The sequence below is a fragment of the Aethalodelphis obliquidens genome, unplaced genomic scaffold, assembly GCF_003676395.1.
Source record: "Aethalodelphis obliquidens isolate GAN/ISIS:26980383/991018 unplaced genomic scaffold, ASM367639v1 scaffold71, whole genome shotgun sequence".
Classification (NCBI taxonomy): Eukaryota; Metazoa; Chordata; class Mammalia; order Artiodactyla; family Delphinidae; genus Aethalodelphis; species Aethalodelphis obliquidens.
Genome location: NW_020838015.1, coordinates 9463515 through 9476754, shown reverse-complemented (window position 1 = coordinate 9476754; position 13240 = coordinate 9463515). Strand labels below are relative to the sequence as shown.

Below are 13240 nucleotides of genomic sequence, written 5' to 3'. Positions count from 1 at the left end.
GCACACACAAACTTTTCTCTTTGAATGCAGTAGGCAGACTTTGGGCTCAAAACTTTGAAGAGCAGGGAGGATCCAGCTAGAATTGTGTCTTATTTCTGTATCTATCTCCACTGTATTTATTTCTCTGGTTTTTATGGCCAGTGATAATGGTTTGTCCATTTAAACAGCAATGGATTTAGTTTGCTTTTTCAGTGCATTATAAAATTTAAGTATAAAGCAAGCTTATTTTAGGTCAGGATGTTATGTAGACGACGGTGCAAGTGGTGCACTGTGGGGAGTGTTAGTCAAATGGCTGAGGTTGGAGGACTGCGTTCCTGGGCGCCCCCGGCTCCCAGCCTCTCACCTCCCCAACCCCCACCTACACAAGGTCTTCAATCCCCACACCTTGGTTTGTTCAGTCAATAATTTGTTTTATTGATGCCCATCCCAGGCTGGGTAGGGCTGAGGGATATACAAGAGAAGAATCAGATTCAGTCCATGCCTGAAGGTCAGTCTGGGGTGGGAGCACGGACACACAGACGGACATATAAACGGACACACAGATCTGGTGGCAGGGCACACAATGTCACGTAGGGACACTACGCACAGGTAGTCAGGGAAGGCTTCCTAGAGAAGACCTCACAGGGGAAGCAAGGGGCGAGGCAGCCATCAGAGCCTTCACCTTTTGTACATTTGTGGGCAGGTAACTTTTGAGACCAGTGGACCCAAGGTGAGCACAAAGGGCCAGGGCTGGGAGGCAGCAGAGGCTCCCCTCGCCTCACCACACCCTCGTGGGCAAGCCAGCCCCACCCCCATTCTTGGCCTGCGCTTTGCCTTCTGCCACATGGGCCCGTTCCTGGGATCCACCTCCATTGTTTCCAAGGCTTCCCTGAGACAATCCACATGGACCAGGTGCTCTGCCCAGTGCCTGGCACCTCATCAACGCCCCATCAATGCACATTTTGTCCTAAGTGCTATCTACAGCCTAGCCAGGTCTCAGTTCCAGCTCTGGGTACTCCCAGCAGTCGTCGCACCCCAGGTTTAGAGCTCCCAGCACCCTTTGAGCTCCTGAGAGCCCTGGGCACCTTCTATGTACTCCCAAAGGCAAAGCTCAGTCCCAGCCCACCTTAAGGGCTGGGAAAGTCTGGACTGCCTTTCACTGGCCAACAGGCCATGGGCATCCACTGTCCTTCCAGTGGCATGTGGGTGTCCACTTCTCAGACGCACAGCCCTGAAAAAGAGACCCTACGGCTCTTAGGCCAACACTAGGAGCATGCAAGCATAAGCAGGAACCAGCCTCAGACCCCAGCCTTGGAGACCCCCTTTCTTTCACTAGCACAACGTTTCTGTGGTAGGGGAGACAGTGGGCTGGGAACCCTGGGCTCTGGTATCAGCCTGTCCTGGGGCCGCTTCCCCACACCCTTGGGGTAGTGGGGAGAGGGCCTGCAACAGACCCCTCAAGCTCCAGGCAGAAGCAGGTGCAAAAACAAACGTCTTTCTATTCTGGGTCTGGGCTGGGGCTCAGCCCTTGGACCTCCTTGCTAGGCGATGAAATCCCAACTGCAGAAAGTCCTGGTGCTGAAAAATCACTTCCGAAGGTGGGCAGGGGTAAGTGCAACCCACGGATGGGGCTGGGACAGGGAGAGGGAACTCCTGTAGTCTGTCCTCCCCATGGCCCCGCAGCGCCGAGCATGGGGCAGGTGGGGGCAGGCAGAGGCAGGCAGGAGGCCCTGGCAGTCGTTCCTCAACAGGAGGGCAGCAGTGGGTGGGTGGGGTACGCATATTTAGGCCCCCATGGTCAGTCTGGCCTCAGACTTCAAAGGGCTAGAAGAGGTATTTGCGGCAGGATTCAGTCCCACACTTGCATTCAATACGGACCCGCTTCTTGGGGGAGCCGGGGAGCCCGGCCAGGCCAAAGTTGGAGTCCATGCGGGTGCTCTCCATGTCCACGGGGTCCACTGTGGAGTCATAGCCGGGGGTGGGGGGGGTACTTGTTAGATAGAAGGCCTAGATGAAGTTGTCCCACTGCCCTTTTTACCACGGGACCCAGGGATCTTAGGGGATGGGAGCAGGTCTGAGGTCTGGGTCAGGAAGGGGTCATGGGGTTGGTGGTTTCAGGCAAGGGCCAGGGCTTAGCACTAGATGGGTGTTCAGGTATTAGGAAGATGGCCAGGGATTGGGGGTTCTTGGAGGAGGGGTGTCAGGGAGCTGTCAGGGGCAACCAAGAGGGTTGTGTCAGGCAGGGGTCAGGAATGGAGGGTCACCTGGGCATCCAGAGGGGCATCTGAACTCTCCTGCCAAAGATCCCCCCTCGAGTGTCTCAGAGGTGGCTAGTTGGTCAAGAAGGGGACTGGTTGGAGGCCACAAGGGTGTCCAGAGGCTTAGAATGAGGAAGGCCAAAGGGGGTTAGGAGTGGGGAGGGTTGGGGGACTGGGGAAATTCAGACAAGATTGGAGTCAGGAGGAGTGTCATAACTGTTGAGCCAAACATCCTCCCCCGGGAGCCCTGGGAGAAGGTGGCATGAGTGTATCAGAATTGGGGTCCAGTGGCTGGGAATTAAGGGACCCCCAAAGGGTAGGCAGGGGTCCAGGAGTCCAGATATGAGACTGGGAGTAAGAACATCTTAAAGTTCCTTGGGGAAGGGTCCTTGTGCCCCACGTCATCGTGTGTCCCTGCCCGCGGTCCCCTGCCACCCCCACCTTGCATGTTGTAATCGAAGGTAAGCTCCTCGCCTGCCCGGATGGTTCTTGTGGCAAAGAAAGCAATGCGGGGCAGCCGCTCATCAAGGTTGTCTATGAAGACGTTGTACACCTGGAGGTTGGGGTCACACTGGGCAAAAAAGAACAGTGGGAGGGTGAGGAGGGGCCCAGCCTGCTCCTCCCGACCCCCCGCCCGCCTTCGGGGTACCCACACTGTGGTTGACAAAATGGGAGATGTTGCCGTAATAGGCGGCGTCCACGGTGTACACATCCTCCACGTAGTCCAGGTCGAAGAGGTAGGTGGCGCCCTGGCGGTCGTAGATCTGGCCCCGCCGCTCTGCCTCCTCTGAGGTAATGATCTGAGGAGAAGGCCACAGGGGAGGGGAGGTTGGCCAAGAAGGTTCAGGAAAGCCAGCACAGCTCCCGACCCCCTAGCATGGCCCCCCTGGAGGAGAACAAGGGAGCAAGGAGGCACCCGCACCCTGCAGCTGGCTCAGCGGGGCTGGGCGGTGTGGACACATGCGAGGCAGTGACGCACAGGGTGTGTCAGCCCTTCTCAGCCCTCTGGAGGGCACTGGGAGTCTCAACGGTAGGCGGAGGGCGGCCACAAGGTCCAGGAGTGACAGACAGAGGTCCCCATAGTGAGATACCCATAGTAGGACATAGTGAGGGGACCCAGATCAAGGGTGAGAAAGAAGAAGACCCAGTACTCAACAGAGAGGGGTGGGGAGAGTGGGGGTGAGAGAGGCTGACTGATCCAGGGCGAGAGAGCCTGAGGCGCTGCAGGATCCAGCACTAGAGAACCGAGCCAGTGCAGGGCGGTGCAGACAGCAAAAGGAACATGGAGAGTAAGCTGAAGAGAGAGGCCTGGGAAAAGGGAGACTGAGTGAATGAGAAAGGGACTCAGAAGAGAGAGCTAGAGCCAGAGAGTTAGAAACAGACAGAATCTTAATGCAAAAGATCCAGGTCCAGAAAAAAGGCCCAAGACCCCAAGGAGTCTGAGATCACAAAAAAGAGACCAAGGCCAAAAACTCAGAGATGGAAGAGGAAAGAAAGGGGACCAGAGCACAGAGTAGAGCACCTCGCTCAGCCCTGACACCGCACACTGCCAACAACTGGTATTTAAGACAGCAGTAGGCATTTCCTCCTCCCCAGATGGGTCCCCATCTGTCCTAGTAACTGGACCATTATCCTAGCCCAGCCTGTCCTTGCCTCCCAAATGCTGGTGACGGATTCCTCACCCCAGCCCCTGCCACACTCCATCCCTCCTCTCCATCCCTCATGTCCCCTCTTCTGGGCCCATGCCTCTGGGTGAGGTCCCGCGGTAGCCAAGATTGCCCCCTCCTCAGCCTGGGTGCCCCTAGACCAGGGCCGGCCTCGTTCTCCACTCCCGGGTTTCTGCCCGGCCCTCAGACACAAGTGCCAGCACAGTACACAGCAGACACACAGCAGATGCCCATTATTTGTATCCTGCTTTCTAGCTTGGAGACCTGACCTCTGTCCAGCAGTGGTTCTATAGGCAACTCAGGCACTCTCTTCTCGCCACACCCCTTATTCCTTCCTTCTCCCTTCATCAGAGACCCACTGCCCACCACCACCCTCCTGCCACACTGGGCATAAGCCCAAGACCCACCCGGGCCTCCTTCCTTGCTCATCCTCAAGCCAGCCAGTGACCTTGCTCTTCCTACTTCTGGTCTTGACCAGCCTCCGTTTTCTCTAGCCTCCTCCCTGCCTCCTCCACCATCACCTCCAGCCTCTGTTCCGTGCTGAATGCCAATCAACAACCCCCTTAGAAGACCAAGGCCTATCCCTCAGGCCGCACTGCTCACTGCCCCATACTCCAGCTCCATTCCGTGAGGAACCTGGCTCCCCCATACCCTCAATTTTTGTTTGTTCACTCATTCATTCAGTGGATTTTCATGAGGCCTACCCTGTGCCTGGTCCCAGTACTCAGGGGTTACAGTTGGGTGGGGGAGACACAGGAACCAGGCTTTGTCCTGGCCCTCAGGGGTCAATTTTGTGGGGAAGTCACAGGGACCAGGTCCAGTCTGGCCCTCGTGGGTCACTATCTGGTAACATAGATGGACTCAGACACCCACAGTGCTTAGAGTTTAAGGGGCAGTGGAAAAAAGATACACCATGAAAGCAAACTGCAGATCACACAAGGACTTTGACCAGATTGAAAAGTGGGGACTCTCCTGAGGGACAAAACAGGAGCCACAGAAGCATTTTGAGGAAGAGTATATCAAGGTCAGTTTCCCTCCACCTCCCACATACTCTTCCTTGTGACATCAGCTCCCAAAGATGTCACTTCTCTGTGCAGCCTTCCTGAAGCTCCCAATCCCCACCCACCGCTGCCTTCAGAAGCCTGGGATCAAAGGACAGCCTCTCCTGGGCTCATGAGCATACTGGGTGGTGTCTGGGCCAGCTTTTCCCTTTGGGCCCCTCCCCAACCAGAGGGAATGCCCACCTCCTCCTCAGTCTCCATCTTCCTGCCTGTTCTGCCCCTACCTGCTCCCCCAGTCTCCCCAGGAGTGAGTCACACTGCAAACCCTGCAGGGCACAAACGGTTCCTTCTCTCTGTCTTCTTTTCATTCCCACTCTGTAAGGGGTGGTCCACCCTGAAAACCTGAGAACAAATCAGTCCATTTCCCTGCTCCCCAGCAATTCTCTGGAGTGACTGGGGAAGACAGATGGGCTAGAAGCTGGCAGCCGGGAAAGGGTTTTGATGGGAATGGGAACCAGAAGACTCAGAGTCCAGTTGCTGCTCTGCCCCGTCCCAGATATGGGATCCTGAATGTTCTCTCCCTGCCCCTGTTTCCTCAGCCAACCCCGCCCCCCCAAATCCAAAAAACAACACTCCACCAGGTTTGGCAGCACACCAGTTTTAGACATTTGGGCCTTTTTTACCCACTTTACTAGCTTGGTGACTGAGCACTTTACTATACCTCTCTGGGCCTCAGTTTTCTCATCTGTCGAATGGAGATGACAGTGACAATCATCCCAACCTGATAGGGGCTGTTGTCAAAATCCAACAAGATCAGAGATGTGAGAGGGATTTCTGTTTGTTTTTGTGTTAGGAGTGGTTATGAGTACCGTAGCTTGTCAAAATCTAACAGGCTCCCTGATTTTGTGCGCCCTTTCCCGAGAAAGGAAAAACTGCTGCTAATTAAATGATGATATGCCATCATTTAATTAAACTAAAGCGAGACTCACTTTCATTTCAGAGTTGTTAAAATATGAAGAAAGTGCATGTTTCAGAATTGATAAAACAGGCTATGTTCTCTGCTGGGTGAGGGTGGAGATGTTCTGACAGAACGTGGAAGGGCAGCTCACGTGGAAGGACTGTCAGTGCAGAGGTGGAGAGTGAACGGAGGTCCAGATTGGAGGAGGACAGTGTGGTGAACGGGTCGGGGATATGCCCTTGATAACACCCGGTAGGACAGCACCGCAGGGTCCCCAGAAACCGCCATGTTTACAGCGTGGAGGAGTAAGGACACTAAGGAAGAATGGTGGGAAAAGTATTGGGCCCAGGGGACCTTGGGGTGCCAGTGAGATGAAGACTCTTCCTCCTCCTTGCCTGTCAGGATTCTCCTGTGCTGTGGACAGCTCCTCCAAAGACTGTCAGTGCAGTGAAGCTAGGGATACCCACTGCTCTGGACTTCCTCTAGGACTGTTGACTCCTGTGGGTGTGGACACCTCACCCCCTGCACTGCTAACATAGCTCTGGGGTGTGACATCTCTTCCACACTGTCACTGTCCCTCTAAGGTCTGGACATCTCCACCAGAGTGTCAGGGCGCTGAGGGTGTGGACACTTCCTCCAGGCTGTCAGAGTCTCTTAGGTGTAGACCTGAGCTCCTTCAGACTGTCATTATCCCTCTGGAGTGAGGACACTTCACTTTCCTGAGTGTCAGGGCAGTGTGGGTGTGGACACTTCCTAAGTCAGACCGCCAGGGTCCTCTGGAGAGCCTGCTCTCTTCCTCAGGTCGTTCTGGGACATGGACACCTCTTCCTACAGATTGTCAGGACCCCCCCTTCTCTAGACTGTCAGGAACCCTCTGGGCTGTGGTCACCTCCTTCTTCCTCTAGACTGTCAGGTCCTTCAACATGTGGACATTTCCTCCACCCAACCACTGGGATTATCTGGGGTGTGGACATCTCCTTGTCCAGACTGTCAGGGTCCTCTGCAGTGTGGACTGCTCTGCTTCTAGACGGTCTCTGCCCCGCTCCCAGCCCCGGGGGCTATGACCCTCTCTACTTTACAGTTCCTCAGAGCAGGAGCCTCTCCTCTTCATCAGTGTTATCACTACAGTGTAGACATCCTCAGGTGTGCGTCCCTTAGGCCAATTCTGTCACTTCCCAGCCATGTCATACCCCTAAGAGACCCACAGAAATACGGAGGTGTTTGGGGTTGTCATCGTGACAAGGCACACTCATGGATTTAAATGGTCAAGGTCCAGGGATGTTAAATGTTCCCCAATGCATGAGACGGTCCTACGTAACAAAGAACTGCCCCACTCCAAATGCCCACCACGTCCCATCTTAGAAGATGACACTTGCTGTTGCAGATACTTGCTAGTTATTCACCCAAATCCCTTTTTGTTTTCCACTTGGGCATATGGCTGAATCACACTTCACAGCTGCTTTGCACTGAGGTAAGGCCAGTGACTCGGTTCCAGCCAGTAGGTGCGGGCAGACATGATATGCACCGCGTCCAGGCCTGGCCTCTCAGAAATCTCCCCTTCTGCAACCCCCAGCCTACTTGCCAGGCAATGCTGAGGATCAGAGGCGACTCTAAGGCATGGCACAGGCACAAGAGGGAAAGAACCTAGGTGGCCACGCCGTCGTGTGGAAGGATACGACCCAAATGCCCACACTGGTAGAGCAAACGGACTTATAGCATGCAAAGCCATTAAGATGTGGGGCTCGTCTGGTCCAGCGGCTAGCCTGCTGGACACAGCCCGCCTTTCCCCAGTGTCCTGCGCGGCTAAAAGAGGAGGTAGCCAACCTCCCCAAGGCATGTCTATGTCCTACTCCAGACTGTGTTCCTTTTGTGCAGATAAGTAAAAGGTGCTCCTTCTGGGTAGACACAGCTTGGTGATAAGCTGGACCCTCGTGAAATGAGAAGAGGAAGTGCCTTTTCAGGTGACGCAATCCTGTGCAGACCACACGGCCTGTTAAAAGGAACGCTGCCTGGATTTCAGTTCCCGCTTTCCTCTTTGCTAGGTACCCTTATGAAGTCAACCCAGTCTGGAGGTATTTCAACGTGCCTTTACCAGCTTGGAATACTCGCCCCTGCCAGGATGTCCCTCTCACACTCAGGTTAACCCCCTCAACACCTTTCCCACAGGGAAAGCAGGGAAGCTGCAGGCACACAGTGGGGAGAGCTGGGCGCGCACGGTGGGAACACACGTGGGGAGAGCTGCGCACAGCCCCGTCTCCCTACCTCTCCCACGTACTCCATGACGAAGCTGTTCTTGCGGATCTTCTCCAGCGTGCGGACACCCCAGCCACGTCCATCATCCGTGCGGAAGATGCAAAGGTCATAGCGGATGCCCTTCTGTACCACGCGGTTGGGGCAGTCATAGCCACAGCGGCAGCGGGAGTTGCACTCGTAGATGGGCAGCCCGGCTCGCAGGCGCACCTGGCCCTGGTCATTGTAGGCAAACTTGTGCAGTGACGCCCCAGGGCAACAGCCTCCAGCAGGTGCCCACAAACAGTCTTGGCACTCGCAGCCCACAGCCACCTGGTTGAGGGTGATGCCCTCACCGACACGGTACTCGTTGATGTACACGAAGGCCCGTGGGGGGCCATCCAGGTCCACCTCGTTCTCCACGGTGATGCGTCCCAGGTGGCTGCGCTTGGCGTTGAGCTCCTGCTCCCAGCGCCGGAGCGCCCGCCTCTGCTTGGCCTTCTGCACCAGGTAGTTGGCCAGGCTTGGGTCCAGGTGCCGGGGTGGCTTTGACCGGTGGTGCCGCCGGAGCAGCTCCCTTTCCAAGTCCTTGTGAAACTGCTTGAGAATGCGCACACACTTGAGATTCTGCCGTGGCTCCCAGGTGCTCTCTGAGTCTGGGTACCCACGCCATTTTACCAGGTAATACTCCTGTTCCTGGGGGGTGGGGTGGGGAGGGATGAGGTCACTGTAAGTGATAGACGAGACCCTTGGGCCAGCCCTCATGGGACTTCCATCCCAACGCCTGTGGACAACACCCAAACTGTTCCCCCCGTTTCCTGGAATGACTCTGTGCAGTGGTTAAAAAGCATGGGCTCTAGAGTGAGGCTCACTGGGTTCAAATCCCTCACTCCCGCTTACTATCTGTCTAAATCCCAACTTTTAATTTAATCTCCCAAACATATTCCCTCCTGCTAGCTGTTCAGTCCAGCTCTCCAAGTCATCCTTGACTCCTTTTTCTCACACTCCCCACATCCACTCTCAGGAGATCCTGTCAGCCCTGCCTTCAAGCTACATCCAGAATCCTACACTTCACACCTCTGTCACCGTCACCACCGTCATTGCTCGCCTGGAGTGCAGCAGCCTCCTCACCTGTCCCCCTGCTTCCACCCTTGCCCCTACAGTCTGTTCTCCACACAGCAGCCAGAGGGATCTTTTCTTGCTGAGCGGCAGCTATAGGATAGAGTTTAACTACACAGATTCTACAACTAGACAAATCCTGAAACTGCCGCTCCCTAGCAGTGTAAACTTAGGCAGTTATTTAACCTTGCTGGGCCTGTTTCTTCATCTGTAAATAAGAAAAAAAAAGCTGACATTTTTCTAGCATTCGTTATGTAGCAGGTACTGTTCTAAGCAACTTACATGTATTAACTAATCTAACCCTCACAACTCTATATGAGGTAGATACTACTAATTATACCCATTTTATAGATGAGGAAAATTAAGTACAGAGAATTTGGGTAAGTATCCCGGGGTTACAGAGCCAGGATCTGAACCCAAGCATGCTGGCTCCAGGCTGCTCTCTCAACCATCCTGCCATTACCTCCTCTGGCAACAATAACAGTTCCCATTTTACAATGTTGCTGGCAGGATTAAATGAGTTTCTGAAAGGAAGTGCCTGGCAGGCAAAGTGCTCATAACCATTAGCTGTCGTTATCTCCACTACTGGGGTCAACATCTCAATCTTTGCAATTGGTTTGTATTCCTAGGGAGGTGGGAGGAGAGATTTATCTGGGGATTCATTCTGGCTCCTGCCCCTCTCGGAAAGCCACTTAGTTTTCCCACCTGTAAAATGGAGATGATAAGAGGGCCTACTAATCCTATTTTTTTAAGATCAGAGGAGAAAATTACTTTTGGAAACAGATGTGGGTAATTGGGGGTAAGGGGGCAGGAAGCCAGCTTCCTTGAGTCACCCCTGCCCCGGCCATGGTCACCCCAGACTCACGCGGATCTTTTTGTAATCGCACAGGTACTCGACTTCAAAGTCATAGAGATTCCTCTTGGAGATGCCAAGGGCAGGGCAGGAGAGTTTGGCCAGGCGGCACAGGTCCTGTAGCTGATTCCAAGAAGACTTGCAACACACACTGCAGCCTAGAACAAAGGGGGCCATGAAGGAACTATTGCTGGGCATCCTGGCAAGGCCAGGGGTCAAAGAGGACCCCAAATCTTCCCTGGGACTTCCAAAGGACTACCTCAGAGTCAGTGAAATTTAATCCACAGGCCTTCCCACAGGCCTTCCCAATGCTAAGACCCTTCTACAACAAAAATGTGCCACTCCCATCTCAATGCTCACTGTCCAAGGCTTTCCCTGGAGCAGCAGACTTCCAAGTGGGATCTGCTGCATGGATTGTCCTAAAGGAATCTATTCCCAGAGCTTCCAGCTCCCTCTATACCATTCCTTAAACTGCCTGCAAACCTGCCTGGAGTTCAAGACCTAATCATCCTTCTCCCCACTTTGCAAAAGAAAGAGAACAACCCCCTCCATCTCAGTAGGGTGCATTTCTCCAAGGTGTGTGGGTAGGGATGGGATTAAAACCTCCAGGGCACCAAACAAAGGCGTAACTAGAAAGACTGGTCCATAATCCTTTATCTGAAGCTCCCGGGGCCAGATGTTTTGGAATCCAAATTTCTTTTTTAGATTTTACAAGTGCAGTTCTAGGTATATCCCATACATTCCCTAACACACCCCTAGTGTGGTCAGGGCATCAAGACATAATCAAATACATTAATAGTTCTGTAGCAAAAGTCTGAATTTTCACAAACATAGAAGAAATAAAGCTGCAAGATAGTGGCACTGAACAGTCCCTCCATCTAGCCTAGTTTTACCACTGAATGATACCAAATTTAAGTTTTCAGGGCTTTTTGGATTTCAGAATTATGAATAAGAGATTGTGGAGTGGTATTAGATTACAGGAAGCTTCCCCAAATGGTTAGTGCAGGTGCCTTAAACCCACAAGGTATATTTTTTCACACTGCATTTTGATTTTCTCTGTCTCATCCACATTTCTGTGAAGGGTAAAGCTGGCCCAAAGGGGTGTGCTCTGAATTCAAGAACAGACAGAACAATATAGGTTAGTGACAGTAATTACTTTAAATATACCTGGAATGTTTTGGGGGGCTACCAAAAGTTTTCAGGACACACAGATTTTTTTACTTAAAAAGGCTTCTTTCGGTTCAAGGCATATTCTTGATTACTGTGCTTTAGAAGCCATTTTATCAAATCATTTCACAAAACCCTTATTCCAAATATAGTCAGTCAGTCCTTATCCTATTTCATCTTTTAAAAATGTTTAATATTTTCTACCTTCCATTACAAAAACCAAACATCTAAACTCATGATGAAATACTCTAGATGTCAACCTACAAATGTACAAGAGCTTTGCAAAATTATTACGTGTGCATTTCCCCCCCTCCACTTAGGCAGGCCTAGTGGAGACTCGGCCTGTACCCACGCCTTCCTTTCCCTGTGATGCCTCTCCCTTTCAAATCCTTAACTTGCTTTTGAAGCCCCGCTAACGTGGTCCCAACTCACATCAGCTGCTGTCTCCGCACTGACCACAGATGGACTCTCCTACCCTCAGAGCTCCCCCTCACACCTGTGGAACCCATCCTCCCCGCAGCTTCCCTCACCCAGAGGGGCCCACCTTCCCCAACACACTGAGTCACCCCTCCTTCCCCGCGCATGGGGGAGTCCAGCTCTCCCATTAGGGAAGCCCCCTTCCCCTCTTCCTGGGCGAGCCCTCTCTGCCGCAAACCCCTCCCCCACCACGCTGCGAGGAGATACCCTCACCCAGAAGAGTCCCCCGTCCCCTAACTCTGAAAAGGAGGTCCGTCCCCTTCCCTCCCCTCCCCTTCCGGCGTCTCGCGTGGACACCAAGAGGGTAACGGTCACCGGCGACCAATTTTCCCGCGCGCGGGCGCGGCCTCCCAGACAAACCCCCGTGCGTGCGCGCGCCGTCCGGTCGCGACCTGCGGCGCGCGCGCCCCTCCCGTGTCCCCACTTAGCCCCTTGCCCGCCGCGTTCCGAGGCACGCGCCCCCTCCCCTCAGCCCCGCCCAGCCCCGCGCGCCAGGCCCGCGCGCCCCGAGCTCCAGCCTTTCGGCGCCGAGCTTCCGGCTCCCGACCCCGTGGCCTCGGACGCCGGGGCCCCGAGCCAGCGACGCCACCCCTCCAGCCCACCCGGCCCGGCCAGCGGGCCCACGTCGCTGCCGCCACTGCTTCACCTTTTAAATTTTCCGCCATCTTTCCCCACGGCTAACTACATTCGGGCCTAACCGGCCTCGCGAGAGGAGAGCTCGCGCGGGCGTGGCCGAGAACGCGCAGCCTATTGGCCGCGCCGCGCCGCGAGCTGCGCCCGCGCGGACCAACCGGCGAGCCGTGACCGGATCCCTCCCCGCCTCCCGGCTCGGTCCAGAAGGCGGGTGCTCGCCGGCGCTTTCCCAGAGTGCGTCTGGGAGGCGGAGGCGGCGGCGGCGGCAGCTGAGGTTGCCGGAGGCCCTGCCCGTAAGCCGGTCTGTCTGTCACGCTGTCAGCCAATCATGTTGTCAGCCAGCTGCACTGGGGGATTCTCCGTCCTGTCAGACCCCCAATTACCGCCGTCAGTCCGTCACCACATTTTAACCCCAAGCAGGCCGTGACTCCCCAGGTGGATTACCTCCACATACAGCTTGCTCAGTCAGTCACCCGACTCAAATCAGACAATCACCACGACCACTGTCTCATCAGACCTCTGCCCCCCATTCACGCTGTCAGTCTGTCAATAGCAGCATCCATTCGTGCCCTCGGGCCAGCTGCGAGGCCCTCAAGGCAGACACACGGCTCTGACAACAGCTACACTACTCGCTGCTCGTCAGCCAGCCTGTCATTCCCTTAGACTGTCCCTTCATAGCACCGACAGTCGGTCCAGCAGCCGGGCTCTCTATCTACCCTGGCTCTGGGAGTAGCTCCGAATCCTCTGGGGAGAATCATCTCACCACCGCCCAGGAAGCCACAGCCGGGTCCTCGGGCTGCTGTGATTATGTCAGGACAGGCTCTCATTGTCAGCATCTAATGTAGCCCTGGCAGTCACGCTCTCCACTGTCAGTTGGTCACTCTGTAATTCCCTCAGGT

The 13240-nt window shown here is 54.6% G+C and overlaps 1 protein-coding gene across 3 annotated transcripts; it reads right to left on the bottom strand.

Annotated features, from left to right (window-relative positions):
• Nucleotides 1-389: 389 nt before the first annotated feature.
• SUV39H1 (SUV39H1 histone lysine methyltransferase) lies at nt 390-12548 on the bottom strand. Of its 3 annotated transcripts, none has more exons than XM_027091237.1 (6): nt 12355-12548; nt 10077-10222; nt 8126-8788; nt 2891-3037; nt 2679-2808; nt 390-1937 (listed from the first exon to the last, which is right to left on the bottom strand). In XM_027091237.1, the coding sequence occupies exons 1-6, from the start codon at nt 12371-12373 to the stop codon at nt 1804-1806; spliced, it is 1239 nt and encodes a 412-aa protein (XP_026947038.1). In that variant the 5' UTR covers nt 12374-12548; the 3' UTR covers nt 390-1803. The 3 variants fall into 3 exon arrangements, 2 of the variants coding, with proteins under 2 accessions (XP_026947038.1, XP_026947037.1); XR_003429630.1 differs by lacking the exon at nt 12355-12548 and adding an exon at nt 2244-2359 and having other exon boundaries at nt 1821-1937; nt 10077-10347; XM_027091236.1 differs by lacking the exon at nt 12355-12548 and having other exon boundaries at nt 10077-10344.
• Between the last annotated feature and the right edge of the window lie 692 nt (nt 12549-13240).

What these genes read in the sequence shown, in the direction of transcription:
- SUV39H1 (XM_027091236.1), bottom strand. Translation starts at nt 10,262, where the DNA reads ATGCCCAGCAATAGTTCCTTCATGGCCCCCTTTGTTCTAGGCTGCAGT. An exon ending in TCATGGAGTACGTGGGAGAG is followed by an intron (nt 3,038 to 8,125) that starts GTAGGGAGACGG and finishes CCTTCTCCTCAG; the next exon opens with ATCATTACCTCAGAGGAGGC. An exon ending in CCCATTTTGTCAACCACAGT is followed by an intron (nt 2,809 to 2,890) that starts GTGGGTACCCCG and finishes TTTTTTGCCCAG; the next exon opens with TGTGACCCCAACCTCCAGGT.